The sequence below is a fragment of the Siniperca chuatsi genome, linkage group LG17 (assembly GCF_020085105.1).
Source record: "Siniperca chuatsi isolate FFG_IHB_CAS linkage group LG17, ASM2008510v1, whole genome shotgun sequence".
In the NCBI taxonomy this organism is placed as follows: domain Eukaryota; kingdom Metazoa; phylum Chordata; class Actinopteri; order Centrarchiformes; family Sinipercidae; genus Siniperca; species Siniperca chuatsi.
The window spans coordinates 4,133,849-4,161,353 of record NC_058058.1 but is presented as its reverse complement, the minus strand read 5'-3'; the positions used below and the strand labels follow the sequence as shown (position 1 = coordinate 4,161,353).

General features: G+C 40.4%; 1 protein-coding gene across 6 annotated transcripts; it reads left to right on the top strand.

Annotated features, from left to right (window-relative positions):
- The first annotated feature begins 63 nt into the window (after nucleotides 1–63).
- LOC122864764 (voltage-dependent calcium channel gamma-4 subunit-like) lies at nucleotides 64–21,706 on the top strand. Of its 6 annotated transcripts, none has more exons than XM_044172385.1 (6): nucleotides 64–172; nucleotides 5,447–5,767; nucleotides 10,910–11,161; nucleotides 13,541–13,624; nucleotides 16,405–16,545; nucleotides 16,737–21,706. In XM_044172385.1, the coding sequence occupies exons 2-6, from the start codon at nucleotides 5,737–5,739 to the stop codon at nucleotides 17,582–17,584; spliced, it is 1,356 nt and encodes a 451-aa protein (XP_044028320.1). In that variant the 5' UTR covers nucleotides 64–172; nucleotides 5,447–5,736; the 3' UTR covers nucleotides 17,585–21,706. The 6 variants fall into 6 exon arrangements, with proteins under 6 accessions (XP_044028320.1, XP_044028323.1, XP_044028322.1 ...); XM_044172388.1 differs by having other exon boundaries at nucleotides 68–172; nucleotides 5,450–5,767; XM_044172387.1 differs by lacking the exon at nucleotides 64–172 and adding an exon at nucleotides 238–457 and having other exon boundaries at nucleotides 5,450–5,767.
- Nucleotides 21,707–27,505: the final 5,799 nt, after the last annotated feature.

Sequence of the window (27,505 nt, the reverse complement as noted above, 5' to 3'; positions counted from 1 at the left end):
CAAAAACAACAAGAGACCACACAAACACACACATGCGCACAAAAAACACATACATCCAGTTCTGACATCCTTCATCCCCCCCCCCCAAATTTCTCCCTCTCTCTCCTTTCAACAATCACGCGCCTCGCCGCCACCTGCATCAGTGCCGGCTGCAAAAGTTGCTCTTGCAAAGGTAAGCTTATTACTGATGGAAATATTTATTAAACCCATCGCCAACATCTCGCCACTTCATGCATTAACGACATGACAGCGTGTCAATCGGACCGGTGTACGCATGCTTAGAGCTGGAGAGGAGCGCACCACATGTAGTCTAGATGTACACATTGTACTCTTGATATAGTCATCTGGGAACGACCGCGCACCGCTTTGCATTTACATTTGTGTTTATTTAAAAACTATTTAAGAACTGTTTGTTGGGCAAAGTGAAGAAGACCTGTGTGTAAAGCCGTTTTGAAAGGTAAGACAATCCTTAGGGGGGAAACACAATGATTTTCCCTTAAGGAAATGTTTAATCAGTATTAATTATAACAAATGAGAACATCAACGTGACTGATATGTTTCATTTGTTCTGTCCTATAGAGAACAGTCTGTGTTATGTAGGATCCGCTGTGCAGGCGGGATGTACAGAGTGTGAGCTCCAGCAGGAGTCTGGATTTAGATTTCTCTGTCTGAGTACTGAATATTACTGCTATTGAGTTTCACTTCGCTCCAGATGGAGTGCACAATATCAATATCTTTGATTCATAACAAAAAAAATAATAAAAAGGTTTCACCTCTCTCTCTCAACATCCCTTTTACTTTAATACTCCTGTGAACCTGTAGCCAAATAACTTAAAATAGGAAGATGGGTCATTGTTCTACTGTAATATTGTTTTAGGGGTTCCCATAATACTCCTACAGGAATGTGTGTGTCTGTGAAACTCAATGCTCAGACAGACAGATGTCAGAGAGAGAGAGAAAGAGAGAACAAATCTTAATCTTCTCATAATGTGGTTCTGTGAAGTAGCATCCATACAATCCTCTTCTTCTACAGATCGAATTTTTACAGTGTTTACAGTGTTGTAGTGTAATTCTAACTTGTAAACACAGGGCCATTCATCCCATCATCATCTCTCTATGGACTTGGTTTTTGATGGTGGCTCGCCACTGTGGTATGTTGATTATTCTAATCATCACCAATGCTCCAACAGCTCCTACACTACGTCCACTTTCTGCTGCTGCTCTGTATTCATGGCAGGATTCATACCATCGCTACATTCATGATGCAGAGCATGGCTGATTTGTCCTTGAACTTTTATTCTCTGCATTGTGCATCTGTGCTGCCACCGGCGAGCCCCTCTAGCATGTGTTTGTTCCATGTTGTGCTGCAGGAGCCTTCCTCATAATCCATGCTGTCAGCCTGAAAAGCAGGTTTATTTTAGGGGTTTTGAGCACAAAATAACAATGTCTCAGTTCCTGTTTTTGTTTTGTTTGTTGTTACTGATTACAGGCCTTTCAAGGGGTCCCAAAAATCAGCAATCAGACGAATGCTGAATAGTGTTCAGCTGCAGTTCCTCTAATGACCACTAGATGGGCCATTCAATAAAACTCAGATTATATTACAGTTTTGACAAAACTCTGAAATTCCCTTTTAAATGACACAATCAAAAATATTTTCCCACAAGATTCAAGATAATAAGACAATAGCTTATTTCATTCTTTTAATTGATTAGTTTGATATGCAATAATTCTTTCCTGTAATTGCCAAATTTCTATAGGCATGTCCTATTTGACATAAACCGCCATAACTTTGCACAATGTAATTCCAATCAAGTCTAGATGCACATATTACCTCAGAGCAATTCTGTAGGTTCTACAGCAACATGATACATTGAAAAGACCATAAATCAGTTATCATGAGTCTGCCTCATTTGGCAGAATTAAAGGTGGGGTATGCAATTCTGGAGAAACCCAATACCATGACAAATACCATGATATAGAGCGAACGATGACACAGCAAGTAATATAACTAACGTTAGCTAGGTTGTGGGTTAGCAAACTGCCGCTACAGTTTCTGCTGTGAAGCTAACAGCCAGAGAGGACGAGATGGTTTCCCAGAACCAGCAAACCATCTCCAGACGCGCAGCGCGCAGACAGAACGGACAGCCAGCGGACCGTGAGGAGATATTCGCTGAATTTGACAAAAAGATGTGTATTGGATTGGAATCGCATACCCCACCTTTGATTCTTGTCAAAAGCCCCAATACTAAAGCCTATCAGCTTTCAGCATCAATTTGACAAGGTTAGCAATGGGCCGTCTGTAGATGCACTTATGATGAAATATAGTGTAAATAGCATATCATGGAATGCTGAAATTACCCTAAGGTTTTGCCACAATTTACACTTTTGCCATAATTTACAGTTGGGTATGAATTATCCCATATCCATGCTTTCAGTAGCTTGCAATATTCATAAGCATTTTTCTCCAGAAACTGTGGCTTCTAGTTAGATATGCTGTCTGTTGAAAAGATGGCAGGGCTTACAGAGATGTACTTAGATGTTAGGGAGCATGTTTGTTAAATTGACAAGATTCTCAGCCTGTGACATTGTGTTGCTTGCTCATCCCACATGCTCCATCGAAACTCGTCCCTGAGCAGGAAACCAAAATTTAATTTTCAATTTCTCTTTAGAAACCTGAGAGTGACATCACAGATGGTACGTCAGTGCTTTTCCTCTGTCTATGGCAAGCAAAGACATGTTTAAATGCCACACGAGCAAACTTCACACTTTGGCACTTTCACAATGACTTTGAAAGTTTAAAGGGTTTCACCAGCCAAAATCCATGCAAGGCAACTGTAAATGTCTTATTATTATTCTCGGGTGGGGGTGGAGGTGTTGAAGAGTTTCAGCCAGCATACAGTTTTCTCTGGATGGACTACTTGCTTGCTTTGATTCCTGCCTGTAATTTTGATTCATTACTTTGTGTTCACTGAGAACAGTTCCTGTTTGTGACTCCACAACAGCAGAATCTGCATGGTCTCATTTATAAGGGATGAGGTGGGAGACTCTTTTCTGTTCTGTTGCAACCCCCAGTTTGTGATTTAGACAATAAGATGGGCATGCTTTTACTTAAAAATTAGAGAAATTAATGAGTTTTATTCCAGAATGAGAAGACAAATGAACCCCCTTGAACAATCACTTTGACTGTGAAATGTGTGTGATTTTAGTGCATCCTAAGCATTTGTGCTTGAAATTATACAAATATAGTCAAATCTCGCCTAGAGGAGCGTCAGTGTTAATATTTCATAAAATAAGAGGCGGCTGCACTGGCAGAGAATGTATCCAGATGTCACACCTTTTTTGCTGTTTAGCTTTTACCAACTTTACAGACTAGAGGTCTTCATGGGTCCTCATGGTTTGTAGTAACTGAGAACCAACCCAGAACCCAAATGGAGCCTGGTCCAAATTATTATCATTCGTATCAGGTCCTTGTACAGTAGGTTTCCCATTATTTTGCCATGGTTCTTTTGTCTGTGTGTCAGCCACACATGTATTAGACATCCTATCATCTCTGATCACGTAATTTGGCCTAATTATTCTTATGTCTATTTAGGACAGTTTCTGATGGTCCTCAAGTCCCTTTGAATCAAGTCTTAATTTATGCATGTCATTTTGTGATTTTCCACAGATCTGTTTTGTGTCTGGTCCAAAATTGTGGACCTGTGAAGACCTCCACAACAGACAAACTTTACCAAAGTTTACCAAATGGGTAACAAGTCCTCCAATCTAAATGACAGGATATGTTGATTGTAATTGCCTTTCGAAGCGACCCATAGCATTTGGTGATTTGAGGAGAATATCGCTTGTCAATGCCTTCCAAAAGAGTTACAAATGAAGGTTACAAAAGATTGATATTAGCATTTTCTAATTTGACACTGCTAGGGTTATGATTTGGTCAGGCTTTTGGCACAAAAACAACTTGGTTAGGGTTAGGGAAAGATCATGGTTTGGGTTTAAAAAACTACTTGGATAAGGTTGGGGAATGAATTGTGGTTACGGCTGAAGGAAAACCAGCGTTGTTTGTCCATACGAAACAGGGGTCTCCCATGTCTAAGATACACACTTCATTAAGCCATTTGTCCACCCAAACTTTGTCTGAATGAAGATTTGTTGCTGTATAAAATCGTCACAGTAGTTTAGCCTTTGCTCCTTACAGGCATTAGTCAGAGTAACAAATCTGATAGAGGTCCTTTGTCAGTTCAATGTAAATATGTGTTGTATTTTGGCATTTGAACAAAGGACTTGGAAGTCTCCAAAGGGGGGTTTGTGGTCAGAAGCGTCTCTAGATTGGAAAAAACTTGGGATCTCCTGCTGTGTTGCTGCTGATGCCTTTCATGTGGATTTTGGGTGCCCTGCAGTTTTGGCAACAGCTTGCATAACAAAAAACTAGCAAAACCTGACCCTGTGTCAGTGCTGATGGGGATTTTCTTTTCAGGAACACTCTGCTTGTTGAAATGTAGGATGTGAGTTCAAGCAGGAAAGCGACCGTTCTACTGAAATGCCCTTGAGCAAGACATTGAATCCCTTCTTGCTCCGGATCTTTCAGCTTTGAGAATTCTGCATTGTGCATTTCAAAGCATGAAACAGCACTAAATGCTTGTGATTAAGCCATCGCACCAACAGGAAGAAAGTTGGATGGATGAAACATGCCGAGACACTGTGCTAATGACTCACAAGTCTGTCATCTCTCCTGTGAATGTTCCTTCCCCATGTACTATATGCAACCATGTATATCCAAAACATAAATGTGTGTGTGTGTGTGTGTGTGTGTACATGTGTGTGTTTGCATCTGTCATGTATGACATCCAGGGCTCCTCTGCACACTAATGGAATTCACACACTTTTTTTTTTAAATCTCAGCAAAATCCTCTCAGCTGTTACATCCATCCCTCTACTCCCCCAACACACACACACACACATGCACACACACGCACACACAAACACATATACGCACATGCAAGCTCGCCGACTCCACCATAGACTTTGGAATTCACTGTTGCCATGGCAATGGAATAGAGCACGCTCTCTCGCATCGCCTGTTCTTTTCTATTGCTTTATATCTCTCTCTCTCTCTCTGTAGAGGCAAACCAGCTTCTCTTGTTTGACAGGGGGCTCATTTTTTGCCGTCGGCATCAGGTTTTGGATGTTTGTTTATTTGTTTGTTTGTTTTTTCAATGACATATCATCATTCTCATATATAAAACATATTTGTATGGAAGATGCTTCTGTACAGGAGCATCCCCTGATTTCAAGACTCATGTCACGTTTGTTAATTGAATCCATCCTTTCCCCCCCATCTTCTCATCTCTCCCTCTCACTCTTTCCTCCTCTCCCTCTCTTTTTTGTCTTTCCTCTGACTCTCTCTCATCTGCTCTTTACCCCCCCGCCTCTTTCTTCCTTCTCTCAGTAGCTAAGATGACTGCCATGACAATTCAATGAGAGGAGAGGACGCCAAGTGAAGCATCCCCCGCTCGCTGAAAAGAAGAGAAGGAGTGCTCAAGGTAAAGAGAGGAGAGGGAGAAGAGGAAGAGGGAGAAAGAAGGGATAAGAAGAGAGGGAGAGGCAGAGGAGCGAGGAAAGGGGAAGGGGAGAGAAAGTGAAGGATAAACGGTGGATGGAGGCGGCTCGGACCGGGGCTACGGAGCGCTCTTCATTGACGAAGAAGAAGAACAGCAGCAGCAGCGGGGGGGAGAGGAGATGGAGGCGAAAGGGAGAAACATGCCCCCAGGTAACATTTACACACACACACACACATACACAAATACACACACAGAGGCAGACGTGCATGTGGTCTTACATACACAAACAACCAGATGCACATGTGGATCCTTGTATGCACACACACATACATGACACATTCAAGCACATTCATACACACAAACAAGTATGGACAAACACAATCGTGCAGGAAGCCACCCATTTGCACACAAACACACTGGAGTGCAGATGTTTACAGAGGTCTGAATTCAGAAGCCAAGTGGCTTTGATTAATCTGCGCTGGCATTTGTGTAACCAAGCTAAACGTTTGCTTTAGAACAGAGATGACTGAAGGGAGTGCTGACACAGAAGCGGTTAAGAAAATTCAGGGAGCATGCTGTAAAAAATTAATTTGTGGTGGTTTAATTGAACAGCTATTGCAATACTGAAATTATCTGCGTGAAACTTGAAATATTATTCAGTTGTCATTATGTTGTCTTAACATACATTGTGGCCCTGGGCGACAGATTTTTTTGTTTTTCAAATGCAAAAGCTTGGTTGGTTGGATCCCATGCATTTTTTTGACGAGGCTAACCATGATCAAGTAAAGCTAGGATACTAAACATTGTGCCACCCCTTTTAAGTGTCTACACTAGATGCAACTGAGTTTCATTTTTATATGTAAGAGTAGAAAATATTTTATTTAAATCGACACAGTTGCCTGGACTGGCTTTGTCACTGCAACCTGAAGCATATCTACACACTTTTACTACAAGTATGCTTGTAGTAAAATCTGTGCACACATGAACCTGCCATTTAACTGACTTGGGTTTAATATATTTCCATATCTTACGAGGAAACAACTCACCAAATACATCAATGACCATCCTAAAAAAACATTATGCTTGTCAATACTAAGCATCCATGTTACAGCTTGTTTCAATGCAAAAAAAAAAGCCAATAACTAACTCAAATTAAAGATTTCTGGAAACCAAATATGATGATTAAGAAGACCTCATTGTCTATTTAGAGGGTTGCATTTAATCAGAAGCTTTTGAATGTCCAGCAGAAATGTGAGTGGACCAATCCAGTGCGAACATAGAGGAAGCCTGTTGCTGCAATGTTGCCAGGTTGATGTGCAGATCACGTGACAGGTTTATACTTCAACTTTAGCATGAAACAGCTTGGTGAAAAAGTTTTAATTTGAAGAATGGGACACATTTTCATGTAGTGTGTCTAAGGATAGAGGGTGTTATATAATGTTCAGACTGAAAAACCCCTTGAGGCAAATTTGTGATATTGGGCTATGTAAATCTACAATTAACAGATGAGTATTTTGGTCAGAGACACTTGAGGAGGTTTCAGATGCCTTCTCTCACCTTCTCGTTCATGCTACTACTAAACCATATGCATATGATGCCAGTTTCAATACTGCTGTGATGTTATTCTACATGGGCACTGAATTATTTAAAATTGATTCAGTGGTTTCTTAAATCTAATTAAATTAAATCAGCAGCACTCTGTCAACAAGTTTTTTGAGTATTTATTTCAACAAATGATTCAAAAATGTGTAAAGATACAGACAGGAATACAGATTTTGCAAGTGACAAATAGAGACTCACAAGCACCTTACAAGAAAAGTTTAAGTAATGGAAAATTAGTGACCGCTACCAGTCAGATGGCTATCAAGACTGAATTACATTACGAATGCAAAATATACAATAACTCAAAAGTATTGCAATAAGTGCATTATAATTAATTTAAAAAAATGTTTCTTGACATGGATCTATTTACCCACTGTCTGATCGGTGCAGTGGCGGAAAGTGACTAAGTACATTTAAGTCCTGTACTTAAGTACAATTTTGAGGTACTTGTACTTGACTTGAGTATTTCCATTTTCTGCTAGTTTACACTTGTTTACAATTGTACTTCATTGCAGATGCTAAAATTGTACTTTTTACTCCACTACATTTGTATGACAGCTTTAGTCACTATATGCAGATTCCAATGAAAATTCCAAAATATAATTAACAAATAAATTATGATGCATTATTAATGATTAAGCTACCCAGCAGTATGAAAAATAGTTCAAATCAGCCTGACCTTTACCAGTTGCAACATTAAAGTGATGCTTACACATTAATACATTATTAATTAATATTCAATGATAAAATATATATTTTATCTGAAATTGACCATTGTGCATGGTTTTTTTTTGGTACTTTAAGTATATGCTGATGTTAATACTTTTGTACTTTTTCTTAAGTGGGACTTACCTTATGCATATTCCAGCAGGCAGGTCAGTTTCAGGGTCAGAGTACCAGTGGTCTCTGTTATTTTGGGATTTGTGTTGCCATGGAAACACCCCTCAGGCTGGCTGAATTAGCCAAATAGTTAAAAAGCCTACACTATGGTTGATATTCTCTATGCGAGCGACTGTTTACATTAACCTCCCGTTTGTGATCACATGAACATAAATTGTAGTCCAGGGTTTCCAGAACGCTAAATTAGCTTCCCTGCCACCATGAGTCCACCATTCTTATTCAAATGGCTGAATCTTATTGAGGAACTAAATGGTTAAATGAAACCTATGCAGACCCCCCTCCCTTCCACGCTCCTTGGATGTTTTATTTATGTTTCCTGAAGCACAACAGATGTGTTGCATCTCAATCTTCCTCATGTCGTCCCTCTCACTGTTCACCTTCAGCTTCGATTTATGTCTCTTCTCTCCTCTTTCCTTTCCTCTCCACTCGTCTTTTCTTGTCTCATCATCTACTCTTCTCTTTTACCCTCCTATTTTAAATAATGTGCTAGTAAACCTCCGTCCTCTCCTTCCTTTTCTTTCTGGCTCCTCTGCAGATGCACTTTGGTGTCTTTTCTGCTTAAGCTTAACAGTTTTTCGCCCCAGAAGTCCTATTGATCTTCAGCAACCAAATTCCAAAGACTTTTGTTCCATACCTGCAAACTCACCTCTTAAAGTGAGTCTTTTGGAAATCAAGGTCTTGACAGGAAGGTCAGAATTCCAAATGTGCCTACCTGCTGAGAGAATCCACTGACCTATGAAATAATGCATTTTCTAACTTTATTCAAATTTTCTTGGGGATTATTTCCCTCTCCTAGCAGTCCATCTTCCACCTGCCACTGTTCATTTTCGTAATGATATTTGATGTTTTATATTTTTTTGTTGATGTAGCAGGGTTGGCATTTTGTTCTTCTGCTGGCTGCTTGCTGCCAACATTTCTGCACTGCTTCAGGCTGTGTACGATGTTTTTTGATTAACAACCGCTCCAGTGTGCTCACCCAGAATGCAATGGAAAGACTCAACGCCATCATCAGCTCCCACCAGTCACCCACAGTAGCCCATGGGGGACAGTAGTTCTATAAATGCATGACTATTTGACAGTTCAATGCATAAATTGTGAACAAGGTAGAATGCAAAAATGGTTACATGTCATATTTTTAGCATCTCATTTTCAATTCCTTGTGTGTTCAACCTTTTGAGGGCATTTTTGGACCTTGAGCCATGGAAATAAATGACTCTAAATCTCTAAACAAGAGTCTATTTAGTTTCACATTAGCCTGAATATTGAAATTAATGGATTGTTTGGCTATGTTAGTAGCAGTCTTAAACTCAATCAGTAACCTGTAGAAAAAAACACAGTGACTGTGATCAGTAATGTTGAGTAGGGTGACCATAACGTTTGTACAGGTTAAAGAATCGGACTTGTGACCAGAAGATCACTCGTTACAGTCAAGTCAATTTTATTTATACAGCCCAATATCACAAATTTGCCTCAAGAGGCTTCATAATCTGTACAGCACACCTCTATCCTTAGAGAGCAGATTTCTCAGACTGACGTGAGTGCAGGAAGTGAAAGAATCTCTCTCCTGACACCACAGTGCCATTGAGCAAAAACGTTCATCCCTAAGTGACAATAAATAAGAGATTGTACTGTGCAGATTAGGTATAACTGTCAAACTTGTTGTCTGTTATCAGTTACTACCAGATGAACGCTGTAAATAGTGCTCTTAGTCCTCTAGAGCTTAACTTAATTGACGCAAAATGGCACTCCTTCTCAGAATCACAAGTTAGTCAAAGCAGAACACGCAGACATCATATACAGTACTGATGGAATCTGTAGTATGAGTATTAATCTTTCCACCGATTTCTCTGATGTCTATCAACAATAAACTGCACATTGAAATCATATAAAAAATGTGTTGCTTATAACTTTAGCTCTGGCCTTATTATCATCATGTTTAAAGTTTATTCAGCATCAAACATATTCATAATTACATAATGTGGGTGATTGTTGTCTGTACATCCATGGTTACAGTGCAAACAGGACTTGTTAGCAGCCATTACAGTATGACTTTCCATTTCGCCAAAATGTTTACATGTTATTCATCTTTAGGGTAAAAAACAAGGTTTAGCTGCAGCCCTCATCTAACGCACTGACTCCATGGGAATATTACACTTCCTGTTTACAAAAAACAAAACTTGGTTGGGACCCTGGTGGCAAAAAAACATATTCCTCAGAATGTCCCATGAGCAAGTCCCATGACTTTGTTCAAGAGCAAAAACATTCAAGCCGCTGTCTTTTTAAGACACTCTGGATCCTCCACCCCACCTATGGTGTTTGTCAACTGTTCAGTGATGGTTGCAAGTCTCTGGTGTCAGAGCACGTTTAAACTGTGAAAGGAAAAATACTTCTCAAGACAAAAAAGCAAAGGACAAAGTGTTTTTATTTTTTAATGTCATGAATGACCTCAGAAGACATTTCTTTTGAAACTCTTCTTTGTAGGCTATACAGATGCAGCAATAAAGCAAGAGATATGAGTGGATTTAACCAGACAGTTGTCTAGGAGGAGAAAGGTTCAGGTGATCGTGGTGCAACTCCTGCTGAACACTAGTACAGGTTGATAGAGATGATAGATTATGTAATGCCATGCCAATATAATGAACTGTTGATTTGTGATGGACCGCTAACGATGAAGATTAAGATTATGCTTTTAGTAAATCTACAGACCGTAAAAAGGAAAACAGTACTAACTTTGAATCATTAAAGGATGATACTGATGCTAGTCACCTAATTTTACTTGGCATAGTCGGAACTAAAGTATTATCCTGTTTTGCACAGACATATGACTTTGGCGTCTGTGTTCTTGTCAGATATTAGCTTCCTTCCCCGTCCAGCGATGGTGTGGTGTGAGCGGGGCATCCAGGTGCTGCTGACCACCATGGGAGCGTTCGCGGCCTTTGCCCTGATGACGGTTGCTATCGGTACAGACTACTGGCTGTACGCCCGTGCCTTCATCTGCAACAGCACAGCCAACTCGTCCCAGGAGGACTCCAACAACAAGGATAAGAAAGACCCTGGGGCACTCACCCACTCCGGCCTCTGGAGGATCTGCTGCCTGGAAGGTACAGCTGGTTGTATATGCGCATGCATGTTCATGCGTGTGTGTGTGTGTGTGTGTGTGTTTGTGTGTGTTCGAGGCCGTGGAAACCTTTGGATGTGTTGGGGGTTGAATGTGTGTGTTTCTCATGAGCTGGTCACTGGAGGGTCTTGTTAAGGTCAGTGTGCTCATCATTGTAATCAGAACAGACATAAATAGGTGTTCTCTTACTCACAAACACACACACACCACCAGTACAGACCGTCCTCCCCCAAAATATGGCTGTATAGATCGTCTGTGCAAACAGCTTATTACGACCCAAATTGACATTCGTTAGGTGGCAACCTCTAGTGGACGTAGTAATTATGATGGGAGGAAGTCAGGTGAGTAAGTATAAAGAGCAACAAAGTCCGCGTAGGGAGGAAGCCGGGGTGGCCGGATGGGTCAAATACTGGACTTTCACCCAGGAGGCCGCTGTTTGTGTCCCGTGTGAAACCAAAAGTCAACGTTGACTTATTTTAAGTTACGTCATGTGACATACTAACGTGACTTACTTATCTGAACCCAAACCATGATCTCTTCCTAAACCTAACCAAGTAGTTTTGGTGCCTAAACCTAACCAAACTGCAACCGTTTCACAACGTGAACCACGTGTTTATTGTTACCATGCCGACGAAGGTCCGGTACGCCTGTCGCTGGTACTCTCCAACGCTCATATATGTCGTTTTGGGAGTCACTGGCAAACGTCCTATTCTGTCGTTTAGGTATGAGTATGTGTTGACCAGTATGTTATATTGCTCTACTTTTGTTTATTTGTCTGTTTTGTTGATCTGTTTTTTAACCTTTTGGAATCGTTGAGGTCAGTAATGAGAATGACATCTCGTAATTGGTAAGGTGCAAGCAGTTGCCGCTGCCACCTCAAATTGTCAATGTTTTTTTGATTGAATAAAGCACACCAGAGTCACAGGCAGATGGTCAGATTGGATGGTGGGCGCACAAAGGGCAGGGTTCGCATCTAGAGTCCCGTCTGTGGTTAGGTTTAGGCAACAACAACACTTTGGTTAAGGGTAGGGAAAGCTCATGGTTTCGGTTAAATGTTAAGAAATACATTGTGTCTCAAGTCACTGCAGAGTTTTTCTGTATTAAACCAGTCCACGATCTTTCCCTAACCTTAACCAAGTGCTATGAGTACTTACTTAAACATAACCATTAAAATATTTAATAATGCTGTAGTCACTACAAGCCGTAAGCACTACAATTCTAAATGCTGAGAGCTTATCCAGAATCTGCGGTGGTAGCCTTGCACCCTGCTGCTGCCCATTCAAAATACAGAACACCAATCTCGCCAAGCAGCAGATGCAGCAGTAGCAGCTCGCTGTCTGAAAGAATCTTAAAACCTATGGTAATGAAATAGCTACAAGCAGATATAAAACATTCGGTGATGTGCATATGCATGTCCATATATCTGTAGTTGTAACTATACCTATAATGCATTATGATATCATCATGGCATGCTGTAAACATGACAATGAGATGTTAGAAATGCTACTGTGACCCCCTTCGTTGACTTTTTTGCTCCATCTTGGCATTGTTGCATAATTCAGATAAGAGGATTTCCAGATGTATGGATCTGAGCTTTGCCTCATTTTTCCCCTGCTGCACTTATTCTTTTACTTTCATGCACAGACAGACACAAACACTCACATATAAACACTCATGCACACTCAACACAATGCATTCAACATAAAGCTCATCATAATGAGTGGTGACTCATTCAGTGAGTGATTAAGTAGTTTTTCTGCGTTGCTGCAGCTGACAGACAGTTTGATAGGACAGGACACACACATACATATACAGAATAAACCCCCACACATACACAAGATAAGGTTTCCACAGTTATCATAAAGGTCATAAAGGTTCTTTTGTTTTAGTTAAAGGTGTGACATGTTGCATTTTAAAGCCAGTAAATTACCACATACATTTTGAGGCACTGGTATAATTATCATACACAAGAGAACTGCATCAAGGACACCATCCTTTTCACTGCATTTCCACTGCTTCCATTGCATGTCCAATCAAATCTGACATGGAAGGACATTTGTTGGCTTTCTAGCTTCACAAGTTTAGTCCAGAATAAGTTCATTAAGTTTAATATGTAGTTTTTGCAAGCTATATCATATGGAAAGACCTTTTGTTGTTTAGACACCTGTTTTCAGATTAATAATTGTTGGTCAGTCCCATGTCTGTCTTCACTTTCTTCCCCATCACTTTCTCTCTGCCTAATTTTGCTCTCTTTTTTATAATTTAATATCTTTTAATTTCTGCAATTCTGTATTTTACCTCTCTTCCTTGTGATCTCTACTTTTTCTGCCATCTTCCTCACCCCCCTCCTCTCTTTTTGCAGGCTTGAAGCGAGGTGTGTGTTCCCAGATCAATCATTTCCCAGACGACGCAGACTATGACCAAGATTCTGCAGAGTATCTGCTGCGTGAGTGACAAACACACTTTTAAAAATGAACGACAAATGCATTGGCATACACACACACACACATATTTAGCCTGCACTACACATGGTGCGCATACACACATCTCAACAGAACACAACACACATACACACACTACAGTTTCCATCACACACGGATACAGAAAGGACAGAAGGGGATGGTGGGCGGACATCAATGCACGGATGTCAGATTCAAGCAAAGCGTTCCTGGAGGTGTGTGTAAGTGTGTGTGTGTGTGTGTGTGTGTGTCTGTATAGTGTGTGTATGTGTGTTTAAATGCCCAGGTGCATGGGGTTGGGAGTCTGGGGGTGTACAGAAAGCTTTTTTTCACAGATGGATTGAAAGAACAGCCTTCACTAATGGATTATTTTCAGCTCGAGATTCAGGTTTCACATCCTGCCTCCATTGTGATAGCAAATTCTGTTCGTACAACCCTGAACCTTTTGGTTTACAAAGTATATGTTCCATCCATATATTATATAAAGATCTATTTCTGTGAAGGAGGCTGTGATGCTGTCTTAGATTCTCGTGTCTGCTTTGCTGTACAACCTTGACTGATCAAGAAAGCTTTTACCTCTCCAGAAGATGCACAATCCTTTTTGTTTTAATAATAGAAAATGTTCAGAATTTAGAGTAATAGACAATCATGGAATACATGATCCAGATTTTTTTTATTCAAGTGACAGCCACAGTTGATGAGAAAATAGTGAAAATGTAAAAAAAAAACGCCTTATTTTCCAATGTTTATATAACGTTAGCGTTTTATCTTGATACTCAAAATGCTTCCGAGTGAAGGGGGGAAACTTACATCAACCACCACTAATGTGGTCAGGTTAGCTAATGTTACTTTAGCAACAAGTAAAGCTATCTGTCCACCAGGAAACTCCATAAATCACCTCAGTACTGTACTCTGTCGTCAAACTGGCCTTATAACATTACTGACATCTCTATGACAAGTACAAATGGTTCCACTTTACTTGAGGTCAAGGGATTTATTCATGAAACTCAGCAAGTCACTAAACTAAACTGCTGGAATACTCTCTTAACAGTAGTCTATATTATATTTTACAGTAGATTGGAGTTGCATGATCATTACCCTGCTCAACAAGGGCCTAAAACAGTAGCTTGAAATGGTTATGGGTTAAAAAAGAGTAGATCTCCTATAGTGGTGACTGGAAATTTAACTCTTCTGACTATGGCAGCAGGTACCAAACATGAAATCAATTACATTTATCAGCAACAAAATTATAATTTCATTATCAAAAATGATCAAAAATATCTATTGACTCTCAATAAGCAGTTCACAGCCACTGCTGCCCAGGAGCTCAGGACCTTCAGTAACGCTGCAAAAGGTGCATTACATCACCTAAAACCCCTCTAGAGTATATTCCTCTGCAGACACCTCAAACCTATAAGCAGTAGTGATAACGTAGAGAGAAATTAGAAAGAGAAGATTAAAATGCTGACTATCCATCTCTGGCAGGGACATGTGGAATAGCAGAGCCCTCAAGTTATGAAGGTGACTTTTCAAGCTGCGTTAGCTTTTGTTTGCCTGTGAAGGGAAAAGATAATGCTGTGATAAGCATATATTCATAGAAGCTTCTGTCAGACATGTCAAACAGTGGTTGCAAATGATTCTCTGAATTTGTTTTTAACAGGAAAAGGGACTTGTGGGTGGTGTTCGCCTCTTCAGCACAATTTATTGATTATCTGATAAGTAGCTGATAATAAAGAATGCTGAGCTATAGGGGGGTTGGGGTCATTTTCTGACCTTTGGGTGCTCAGGTGACAAAACCCCACTGTGTGGTACTTCAACAGAATAATTCGTCAAGTGATAATTACCTCCAATGAGGTTGAACTTTTAGTCCTATTTTGTTTGTTACAGGTAGAGCTCAAATGATTGTCTCCAAGCCTAAAGAGAGATATATTCTTGACAAAGCTCCTCCAGAGCCACAAAATATATTATGTATTAAATATTATGTAGTAAACTTAAATAAATAGATAGCTGCTGTTCCAGAGCCAAGTCGTAGTGTCAGCTATAGCACCTCTTGGTAACACTTTTTCTCCCAGCAGTGTCACAAGACTTAACTTTGCACCTTCAAATGGCGTTGAACCTAAAAAAAAAGAAACTCACTTATTGTACTACATAAGAAAAGTACAGAAATAGTCATATTTATCAGACACAACAAAGTCCAACGAAAGTTGAGAGCTGCCAACTCTCACGCACTAACCATGAGACTCACGCAATTGACACTTTTCACACGCTCTCACGCCACACGTCCATTTTCTCACACAGTGAAAAACAAATTTATAACTGATAATCTCGTGGCGCGAATCAACTCCACCCAGCTGATGCGACACCAGTGTACACCGCGATAGTAATCAAGTGGACGCACTCTGGCACTGTGAGTCGCAGACAGTTTGTGACTAGAGTGGTAACGTTACTAGTTTTGTACAGCAGCAGTATTTAGAAAACAAGCTGCAAATACACGAAACGCCCTGCAAATACACACAACACAACCAAATACACAAATGCGCTGCAAAGAAACACAGAAATTTGGCTGCTTCACTTTTTAAACACTTTGGCTGAGGGTTGAGGAGTGATGTCACAGAAGGCCTACTCATAAAATGCACCGACTTCACCAATACTGAATCTCATTCCGAACTAAATTGAAAAGTTGGCAGCCCTGAAGTTGACAAAGCTGAGAAACAATGACATTTCAGTACACAAGATGTTGTATCTCTGTGGGTGTCCTCAACTGCAGGTGTGGTGCGAGCATCCAGCATCTTCCCCATTCTCAGCGCCATACTGCTCCTGCTGGGTGGCGTGTGCGTTGCTTCGAGCGGCTTCTACAAGAGCAAAAGAAACATCATTCTCGGTGGAGGGATTCTCTTTGTAGCTGCAGGTAAGACTACAGCTTTTTCAGGCATAATAAGAAGTTCTTATGTATGATATGTAGATTGATTATTATATTGGGCCTTCCTCTCCTCTGTATAATTGAAAGGAAACAGTACCAGTATCCCTGCCTCAAAAACAATTTAATGAAGCTGCAGGTTAATTTGATACTTACAGTAGAAGTCTTGTATATTTCTTCAGGCCTCAGCAACATCATCGGAGTGATCGTGTACATCTCAGCAGCACTGAGCGACATCTCCCCCAAGAAAGATGAGGACAAGAAGTGGCACTACTCCTACGGCTGGTCCTTCTACTTTGGTGGCCTGTCCTTCATCCTGGCCGAGATGGTGGGTGTCCTCGCTGTCAACATCTACATTGAGAAGAACAAGGAGCTGCGCTGCCGCTCTCGCACCGACCTCTTCAAGAGCACCACGCACGCTATGCTGCGACTTCCCAGCTACCGTTTCAGACGGCGCTCTCGTTCCAGCTCACGCTCCACCGACCCGCCACACTCACAGGAGACCTCACCTATTGGCGCCTCCAAGACCTTCAGCCTGCCACCCTCTGCCCCACCCTTCTCTGTGGCCACTCTGCCCAACCCGCACCACACCAGCAGCGGTGGAAGTGGAGGAGGCGGCGACATCTCCATGTACACCCTGTCGAGGGACTCCAAGCTGGGTAGCCTCGGAGGCGGCGCCCCACCTCTCTACGGCACGGTGGACCGCGCCACACTGTACCAGCTCCACAACTACTTCCCAAAAGATTCCAGTGGCAGTGGTGGAGGTGGAGGAGGAGGAGGAGCGGTGATAAGCAGCGGTACACTCCCATCTCACTCCAAATCCAATTTGGCGGCAGCAGCGGCTGTAGCCCAGAATTCAGCACCGCTGAATACCTCCACATCAGCCACCACACCAGCCCAGCCAGCTCCAATATCTACAGCCACCATGGAGAGGGACAGGGGCAACATGGGAACCCTGGACCGACTGACGGCCAAAAGGGACAGGGATAGCAACTCAGATACACTTAACAGGAAAACTACGCCAGTTTAAAGCTAAACCTCAGAGAGGAGGGGGAGAGGGTAAAGAGAGAGTGTTGAAATAAAAGAGAAGTGGAATTGAGTTAAGAAAGACGTTAGAGATATCTGAGTTGAAAGAGAAGAAGAGTAGGGCTGAAAACGTGTGGGTGACACTTTGATGGTAATGTTTCTGCCCTTGTGCCTGGGGTATCTAGCTGCCATAATTACTTACCAATATAAACAGTCATAAAACACCTGATATTATGTGCAAATTCATGACAACTGCCTTAAAATGGTCATGACTTTAGCTTCAAAACCTTGTTTGTAAGTTAATTATACAGCAATGGTGCAGTGGAGGCTTCAGCACAAAGGATTTTTTTTTTACTTTTAATTTCAGCATTGCTCCATTTCCCATTGTTGTACAAAATCATACATGCACAACTTGGAGCTTCCCAGTAAAACCAGTCTCCCAGTGCAGCAGTTGGGGGTTAAGTGCCTTGCTGAGGAGGCATGGGAGCTCAATCGTTATTTACTCTTCCCTTCTATATTTTGTCAGCTGCTATGGAGATTTAAACTACAACTTCACTTTAACAAGAAGAACCTACTAAGCGTTGATCTTGTGATTTGTAAGTCACAAGACAAATGGGTTAAAACTGAACTGAATCTGGTTTAAAAGTGAAAGTTTTTACACATCTAGACATCCAGTTTTAACTTGAACTTGAGGTGTCTTTTCACCTGCAAACCACCAAAACAATGCTGTCTGGTATTCTAAATCATACAACACTTTTAAACGTCATAAATAATACAATTAAAAAGTGGCCAGATGGTATACGCCACAATCCTCTGTTACATTTCTATTTTAAAAAGAACAGAGAGCCACACATAGGTACATTCAGCCAAGTAACAAGCTGCTCATTGACGAGTTGTCAACAGTAGCTACTTAACCTCTGGTCCTAACAAAGTGACATCAGCCATATCTAACCTACTGACACACACACACACACACACACACACACACACCTACACACACCAGAAGAGGCTGACACACTGTGAGCCTATTTATTTTTCATTGCATGTCAAAGGTAATTACATTGACAGATGGGCATTCTCCACACTCCTAGCGAAAGACACAGCCATAGACTTTAAGCTTTACCCTGTACGCCTCCATTACACCACTGCCAGTTGTCACAGTTTGGTCAAACACTGCAACAAATGTCCATCTGAACAAGTCATTTCATCTGATGTTAAATTATAGTAATAGAGTCTTTGTTCAAATGTGTGAAATATTTTCTGAATTCTGGCCACACTGAACTAGGCTGATCTTCTTGTTTCAAGATAATTTCACTTGTTTCTTGATCCCTAAACAACAGCATTTCAATTTGTGAGCAGACTTGATTTAAGCCTACTATTGAGCATTAAGTAGTTTTTATCCAACCCTATAAGCCAGTCAAGAATGTTGATATTGGACAGTTCTTGCAGGTCTGTGACTTGACGCAAACTCTGGTCTCAGAGTAAATTTGTTGTGAAGCCAGTCGCTCGTAAATTTCACCAATCTCCATTTGTAAGCAGGAAAAAATTTCAATAACTGATAATAATAATTTCAAACTCATAAATGTCAGTAGCTGGCCAATAATTCTTTGGTGGTCTTTGGTATTGATCAACAGCACATTCAACACAGCTCATAAATTATGGTCAATTTGTGTCATCAGACAGTAGAAATGTTGCAAAATGCACCTTCAAAGTCGATGAAAGTACCTGTAAAGATAGATTTTTATGCACTCTATGTGATGTTTAATTGCCCAAATTGATTCCAGGGTTTGTATGACTGTTTATGATGATGATGATTTGATACCGAAAGCTACAAGGCAGCATCCATTGAGTGTTCCTGCAAAGGGCTGTAACCACAGGCAACAGGGTGAGGGTCAATTCAGTTTACACTCAGGGTGTGGAGTTTTAGTTAGAACTTAGATCAGCCAAGCTAAGCTAAAAATTCAAATCATGTGTTACTCCAATATGAGATATCAGCCATTTTATCAAACCAAGTTCCTCAATTATTCTTAAAAAATAACACTAAATTGAAGCACATTATTTATTATTAAAGAATTTCTGAAGAACCAATCAGATTTTGAGCGCAGTATATTTTTGTGGGGGGTTTTGAAAGATAATTTGAGGGCAAAAAATGTCCGTAGTGGATGTGCTGCAAAACATTTTGGACTGTACCCTTCATGTGTCCTAAATCTGACTATTGGACTGATATACTGAACTATGAATGCACTTCTGAATCAGCCGCGTTTGCAAGTGAATTCAACCCAACCCTGGTTGACGACAAGTTGGATTAGGAGGGAAAGAGAAAAGAGCACAACAGCTAGTTTCAGTTACCCTTCCCTCCATTTCTCTTTAAGCTATAACTATATACTATTTCACAAACTAGAATAATAAATGTATTATTGAGTATATTATCGGTCCATTCACTTCAACAAAAGCACATAATGTCTGTAATGGTAATCTTTGGGTTGTCTTTTCATTCTGAGTGATTGATCATCTCTTGCTGGTGTTTCTATGATCGTAATGGTTATTGCAGGGTATTTATACATTTTGAAATCTTTTCTTTTTGTAATTTTTTTATATTCCTTTCAATGACTTTTAAATTTTCTTTCTCTTGCTTATGTACACTAAAGTCAGTGGTGTCACGTGGAAAGCATGTGCACAAAAGTGAGAGCGTGATAACGTGTAAATTCATCTTTGGATCATCTTCATTTTCATTATTTCATTACATTTATTTGTACAGGGAGGGTTGACTGAGCGTGCATGCTCTTTTTCAGTAACACCCTGCTTCACCTTTACTCACACTTTCACACTGGCACCCGCCCAGTAAAACCAGTCCTCCGCTGGTTACTGAGCGGCTTCCCTGGAACAATTGGGGGCTACGTGCCTTGCTCAAGCACACTGATAGATGCTGAAGAAAGCGAGAGTGTTTGTCATTTTATTTCCTCCATCTTGGTTGTTCCAGCCATTCTAAAGATACTAATGGGCCTTCTAGTCCACTTTTTTCAAATATCTCTCTAAATTTGACTGTGCATTACATTTCCCGTAGATATTATTGTTGTACTGTTTTTCTTTTATATTTTCTTTTTATAAGTTTTTTTCTTTGATTAGATTTTTTGAAAACATTTTTCTCTTTCCCTACTGTTATTTTGTCTTTAATTTTGTCTTAATTATTCTCTATTTCTATTCGTAATTGCTCTATAATTTGTCCTTTTCCCTAGTTTTTATTTCAACTTCAGCTTTTGTTGTTTGTTCTCTCTTTTGTAATATTTGTATTACACTGTTATTCATCCATCATGATTTTGTCTTCATTTCCTTGCAGGCTATTGTTTTCTTTTTAATTTTCTAAACATTACCAACGTAGCCTAATAATCAGTGTTTTTTAATGTTCTGACTAGTGTGTAACTGTAGGCGATAGAATTTATATTAATCTGTTTATTTTCGTGGTGGTATGTATAGATATTCTTAATGTTATATTGTTTCAGAGTTCCCACACCTGTCACTTTGGGCTACAAAGGTTTCACGCCTGCCTGTGACATATTGTCAGTAGCCTGAGTGCTGGAAGAGGAAGAGTGGGCTAAATGTGGTCTTCTTTGGTGTTGTCAGTGGTTGTTACATGGTAAACAATAAGTATAACAAAATACATCAGCCTCATGCTTCTGAGAAATATGTGTTGTTATATTGTTACGAAATCACCAACACTCATCCTAAACTTGCATTTTACCTTTTCTAAAGTGGTTGTGAGAACATGGTCATTCTATTCCTTCGTTTTTAATTCATATCCTGATGTGAAAGCCTTTTTAAAGGCAGTGTGAGTCACCAGCTCCTTTTTCTCAACACTTAGGCTACTGACACAAGTCAAACCTGAAACTCTTCAAATGGAAAACTGGTATATTTCCACTCAGCAGACCAATACATGTAAAGAAAAATAAGGAAAAGGGGAAGCAATACAATATACTGATCCTCACTGGAAAAGACAAAAAATATAAGGTATATATACATATATATATATAAATATATAGATATATTAAATAAAGTTCTATATGAAAATGTGGTTGTGTCATGTGAATTATTGAGTGCAAATAACAATAAAATTTACTATGTTGATGCACCGACGCCTCCAAGGTGTCACTGACTCCCAAACAGACCCATATGACCAGTGTTTTCTGATCTGCCACATGTGGTTACGGTTTGGTCAAGTTTAGGCAACAAAAGCTACTTTGTCAGGGTTAGAGAAAGATCATGTTCACAGTCTAAAAAGAAGAGTAGTGGAGGGATCTGCGATCTCAGATGTTGCATTCATACACTTTGTTGTCCAACCATCCACATCCCCTTTAAAGGGTAGCACACACAGCAGCGTATAACGCGTGTCAAAACACCTGCACCTATTGTTTTCTACATAAGCCCACACAACAGCAGCATCTTGACGTCATCATAAGTTAGTATGGACGCCAATGTGCTATTTCCCAGCTTAGATGCGTGTCAACTTTTCAGAAAAGCAGCAATTTTATCACATTTGCTCTCCAGATTCAAACAGCGTCGCTACTGTAACATGACTACTTCTTCTGTATGTATCTGGTGTTTGCTATGGGTGTCAATTGACATGCGTCAAATGATGCAATGCTACTGCATGGGGCAGCAGGTGTGTGTTGCATTTAAGGGTGGAGACCCTTAATGTGGTGGGACGCAAAGCAAAGTTTGGCCTTTCCTTTTCTACGGGAGGCGATTAATTCACGAGTGATTCAAAGCATTGTGGGATCGCAGGCTACACAGAATTGACCAACTGAGAAGAGGGAGGCAGTCGAAAGTTGATCTTTGACTTTATGCAAAATAGGGTGAAATTTGTTTGGAAAAAAACGTCACACAATCTTGGAAGTTTAGTCTCTAGCAAAGGTGGATACATGTCTGTAGACAAGAATGATCTTCTTGTAGTTTATGTGATCTCTCTTTTCTATGTTCTTGCCACCAAGATAACAACTTCACTCCACTTCTACCTTTTCTACTGACAGACAACAGTCACTATTCACACAAATACAAGAGGTTGCTTGTCAGGAAAATACAAGTGTCATTTTAAGCATTTGAAAAAACTACCAATGGTGTTGTTATTCTTGTATAGCTAGATAGACAGACAGACAGACAGACAGTAATTAAGACTGTGCGTGCGGTCTCTTAATAATGCTGAGATGTCTTCTCTGGAGAAAAACACAGGGAGGGACTGTCAGCCCAGGGGAAATGTGACAATAGATCTGCTGGCAGAGCACACTGGAGACTGAGATGTGTTTGGTTGAAGCAGTGAGGAATGTGTTTGGTGTCAAAGTTTTAATTAGTTGGCCTCTCTGTCTGGAATCCTCCTGATGCTACAGTGCTGTCTTCATGTCTTTGTGCAGCAGGAACAGGCACAGCAGCTCTGCACCGGCAGCTTCTGCGAAGTGAAGAGTTGTCTCTGTATTTCTGCATTTTTACTATATCTTTGGAACTATGCAAAGACATAAGAAGCCTGATATTTCTGTGGGTTCACTGCACTCAGTCAGAACACCTGCTCATTCTGCTCAGTGGCAAGATTGAACACTGGCTATTGCCATAAAGAAACAACATTTTGAGCCTTACTTAGTGGTTTAGATACATTTAACCTGCATTTCTAAAATGTTAGCATCATGTCATTAATATAACCAGCAATGGTTAGAGCATCTGTGATTTGGAAAGCTATTTTGATTGGCAGAATTGAGATGTAGAAACGTAATCTGTATTTGTGACTCTTGCTGCTTTGTCGACTCAGCAGTTTGGATACAGAGTCAAAGGCCCAATGATCTAAGATGAAAGGTTCCCTTCAAACTAATACAAGGTAATTAGGAGAAAAATTAAGGTGGCTGAGGTTAAGCTGAACTGTTGGTTACGTGGTTAGGGTTAGTGACCATTAGCTGTGCTCTCATTAAAAAAGCTAGTTTACCTGGTTTGAGACACAGTCACAAGTGAGACAGCAATTTGAAACACAGGAGGAGGCAAAGCAAAAGAGTCTTGAGCAACGACAAAAAAGGTTAATTGGTTTTTTGCTGATGATTTAGGCATAACTCCATCCAGTACATCAGCTGTCTTTAATTTTAGATACCTCCAGACAGATGGACTGGAGGGGCACAGAATATGAGAGCGAAATAGGAGGAAATGGTTTAGGTGGATATTTATGGGAATGCCGGAAGTGGTGTGATTGAGGTGCGCTCCTGCTCCTGAAACTCTGCTAAATAGCTCCAAATGGTGTTCAGCCTTACTGCCAACTGTCCAAGTGGCCGGTACTGCAACAAAACTGTGGCCGTCTGTTAAACTGTTGAACTGTTGTCAAACTGCACACAAGGTCAAATATTACTCTTTGTATTATGAATTTTTAAGCCATAAAGTTTTAACAATTGGAGTCTTTTTTTATTTGTGAGACATCATCTCCGTGTAAAGACTATGGAACGAGTAGGCGACTTGAGGGAAAGAAACACTAATGAGCATGGAAACGAGGACGCAAACCTGGAAAAGAAGAAATATATATGTCTTTTGGTGTATGCAGTGGGTGAGCTACTTTTGATGGATTAATGGGCGCCATGTTGGAGTCCTCATAATCCATGGCCCACAACGTGGACAGAGATTGGATTGGATTGGTTGATATGTGTGAAAAAAGAACACATAATTGCAAATTTCCCTAAGACAGTTTTTCTGTTTCACCATTGTGTGTCCAATGTCCAGAATTGCATAAAAGCCCAATGTACTGTAACCCTTCACAGCAGGACAATGCATACACTGGGGTTCTCCCATGGTGCACCTGGCTCTCCTGTATTATTATGTCTGAAGCTAGCAGCACAGTTGTCGTACATGCAGTACAGTACGATAATAGCTACCGCCTTGTGTCAGCTTTCATGAGTCAACAGGAGTCTACCACCTGTGAAGACATTCTGCATTTTAATTTCCTCTCTTCATTCATTCTGATGCTCGCTGTCCGGCTGTCTCTCCTTCCAGGGCTCTTTGGTGAAGAGCTCATGCCTGCAGTCACTGATAACGGCTCCTGGCTTGCTGACAGGCGTCCATATGCCGGTGGGAAGGTCTGTCAGTCAAGATTACACTCTCATTTCCTCTTGTCCTCAAATCCTTCCTCACTCCCGGAGAGGGTGATCCCACGACAGGAAACCTGGGCTGTCTGAGCCACATTGTCTCTCTTGAAAACCAAAACACACATTGAACTTTGTAGACACATATGTATGCCCACCTTGGGAATCAAATGATTTGCTTTTGGAAAAGGCAAACACCAACAGGTATTTCTACTAAGATATGACATTTAACTGACACATTTCATCTCATAAATTCCAATAAATGTAAAGTATTCCTTGTTTGTATCAGGGATTTTATTCTCACGGATCAAAACATTATGTAACGTTAAACACTTCCATAGAAACAAACAAAATCACAATTATATATTCATTCATGTGTGGAACTTGATCAGTGTCACACCAGAATCAATCAAGGTAAATGGCATCATAGAGGCTTTCATTGTAACACTGATCAATTTCTCAACAAAGGTGTAATCAGATATTGTTTGTATTATTTTTAAAAGTCGGACACTCACTAGTGGATTTCTGATTTTGAATGAATGACAAATGTACAAGTATTATCCAATTGTTCCCAGTGTGTATGAGTCCAAATACAATCTATTTATTCTGTCTTTAATTTGCTCTCTCTCTCAAGATTAAGATCAAATATGTCGGTAAAAAAAACAGTATATGTAGAAGATCTGATGTTACATTTCGGCCGTCTGACACTAGAAATGGTCAGTACATGTACGAACAAATCTTTTACACTGAATCTTTACTGTGAACTGACTGAATTTGTAGCTTTTAGCAGTGGAGCCCCTCACTGGTGACAGAGCACCGTTGTCAGCCCAGCTGTGATTCACATTACGTTACTTCCTTGTTAAAAGCTTATTAAAAGCCCCAGAAGAAATCATAATCTGATAACTGTGTCAAATAAGTGCTGCTGAGCTATTAACCTTACAAATAGTGCTTGTATAGACCTAATTTGACAGCTTGGACTAGCAACACACTGAACATACTATTGAACTGAATCAGCGCTGAACGTTGCAGTAGTATGAATGGTGATGCGTTCACTTTCATCACCCTTGTGATCGCTTAGCTTAGATAAAAAGGGAAGGAACTGCATAGTTAGTGACTACGAATCTTTAATGTGAACTGAACGAAACAATTCAAATCAGCAAAGGGATTTGTAATTTACGCCTCTATCTGACCCTGAATGAGCAGGTGTGTGCTGGCTAAGAATACACCTGATGATGGACACACTGTAAGCTGCAGGGAACAGAACCCGGAGCCTTGTAATTAGTATGAGTTAAAAATCACTTTTTAAAGTCTGTAATGTGTCATTTTACCATCAGCCACAGTCTCTCTCTTTTACAACGTTAAGCCATATATACAATGTGGTAGTGGGTGTGGGGAGGGGGACATGGGGGAGGGATGCAGAGAGTCATATGTTTGGAGACAGCAGTTCATGTTCATGTTACTGTAGTGCGGCGGTTCTCAAACAGGCCCTCCTTAAGAAGGCGAAAAAAGTCCCCCCCCCTTAATTTCCCTAATCACTTTGTTTGGACTCACCTGCAATTTTCAATTAGGACATTCATTTTTAGGGTTTAGATTTAGGGTTAGGGTCACGCATACAGTGGAGTTACGGTAAGCTTCCAAGAAAGGTCAATACAATGTCAGATGGGGCTAACACACCAAAGTTTAATTCATTCATGTAGCATCACGCAGGCATATATTTCTTTATAAAGACATCTGATATTCACTTACTGACCACCACATGACGCTGTATTGGTAGATGAGCAATAAAGTCTTTTTTTAGCTCATTGCTAAAATTTACGACGGCTGTCTAGACGCGTGTGACATTCTGGAGATCTTAATTTAATGTCTCTGTGATACTGCAGACATGTACCGTAGTGTGTTAGAGCTGGACGCTGCTCTGTTGGACAGTTTAAATGTCCATCTGGTTGTGTGTTCTCTGGAGTAACTGTAGAGTGACCAGTTAGGAATGTCCAACTAACTTCTCCCACACTTCTGCTGTGGGTTCAAGCCAACAAAGCTGCAAATATTTAAGGGCTTAATATCAGTTTTCGTTGAGTACACTCTTGGAGAAGTGTATTTTCTTTCCGGTGGATTGGATGATGTTGAGAGTGAATGACTTTTGGGGGTGTGGCATAGTAAAGGTCTGGCACTCAGCACCTTCATATGTGAAGTGTACAAGCAACATAAGACTACAGAGCTCCAAAGAGATCATCTATCCTCCATCATCCAACCATCGGTACTCAAAATGCAGGTGCATCATCCAAAAAACAACACTGATATTGGACGATTCTTATGTTCTATATGCCAATGTTTTTAAAATGTCTTCTTTCTGCACATGGTAACTATGGTAAGGCTAAGGAAAGATTGTGGTTATGGCAAATAACGTACGGTTAAGGTGTGGCCAGGGTTAGGCAACTAAAACGTGTTAGTGAAAGATCATGTTTACAGTTTAAAAAACGAGAACATACATTTCAAGTCTGTGATGGGACGCAGACTCTGGTCCTCCGCACATTACCGCCGAGGGCACATTTCCAACTACAATGACACTGAATTGGACACCGGCATTGGACGTAAATTGTGTGTTGTAGATTCGTCCAATGTAAACAAAATCTCTAGGGGCACTGGGCTTGGTATTTGCTACCACCTGCTCAAGATGAGAAAAAAACATTTATCCCATCAGTCATCAAGTTACTTAACAATACTCATTGTTGGTCTACATGGCTTGTATTTTTTATGTGTCCATGCAATTTGTTTGACTATTTTAGTGTTTTATTTGCGTCCTTACTTGTGTTTATCTTATTTTGTCTTCT

Coding starts and splice junctions, on each gene's coding strand:
- LOC122864764 (XM_044172385.1), top strand. CDS start 5,737: ATGGAGGCGAAAGGGAGAAACATGCCCCCAG. Junction 5,768..10,909: donor AGGGAGAAACATGCCCCCAG/GTAACATTTACA, acceptor TGTTCTTGTCAG/ATATTAGCTTCCTTCCCCGT. Junction 13,625..16,404: donor TTCTGCAGAGTATCTGCTGC/GTGAGTGACAAA, acceptor CCTCAACTGCAG/GTGTGGTGCGAGCATCCAGC.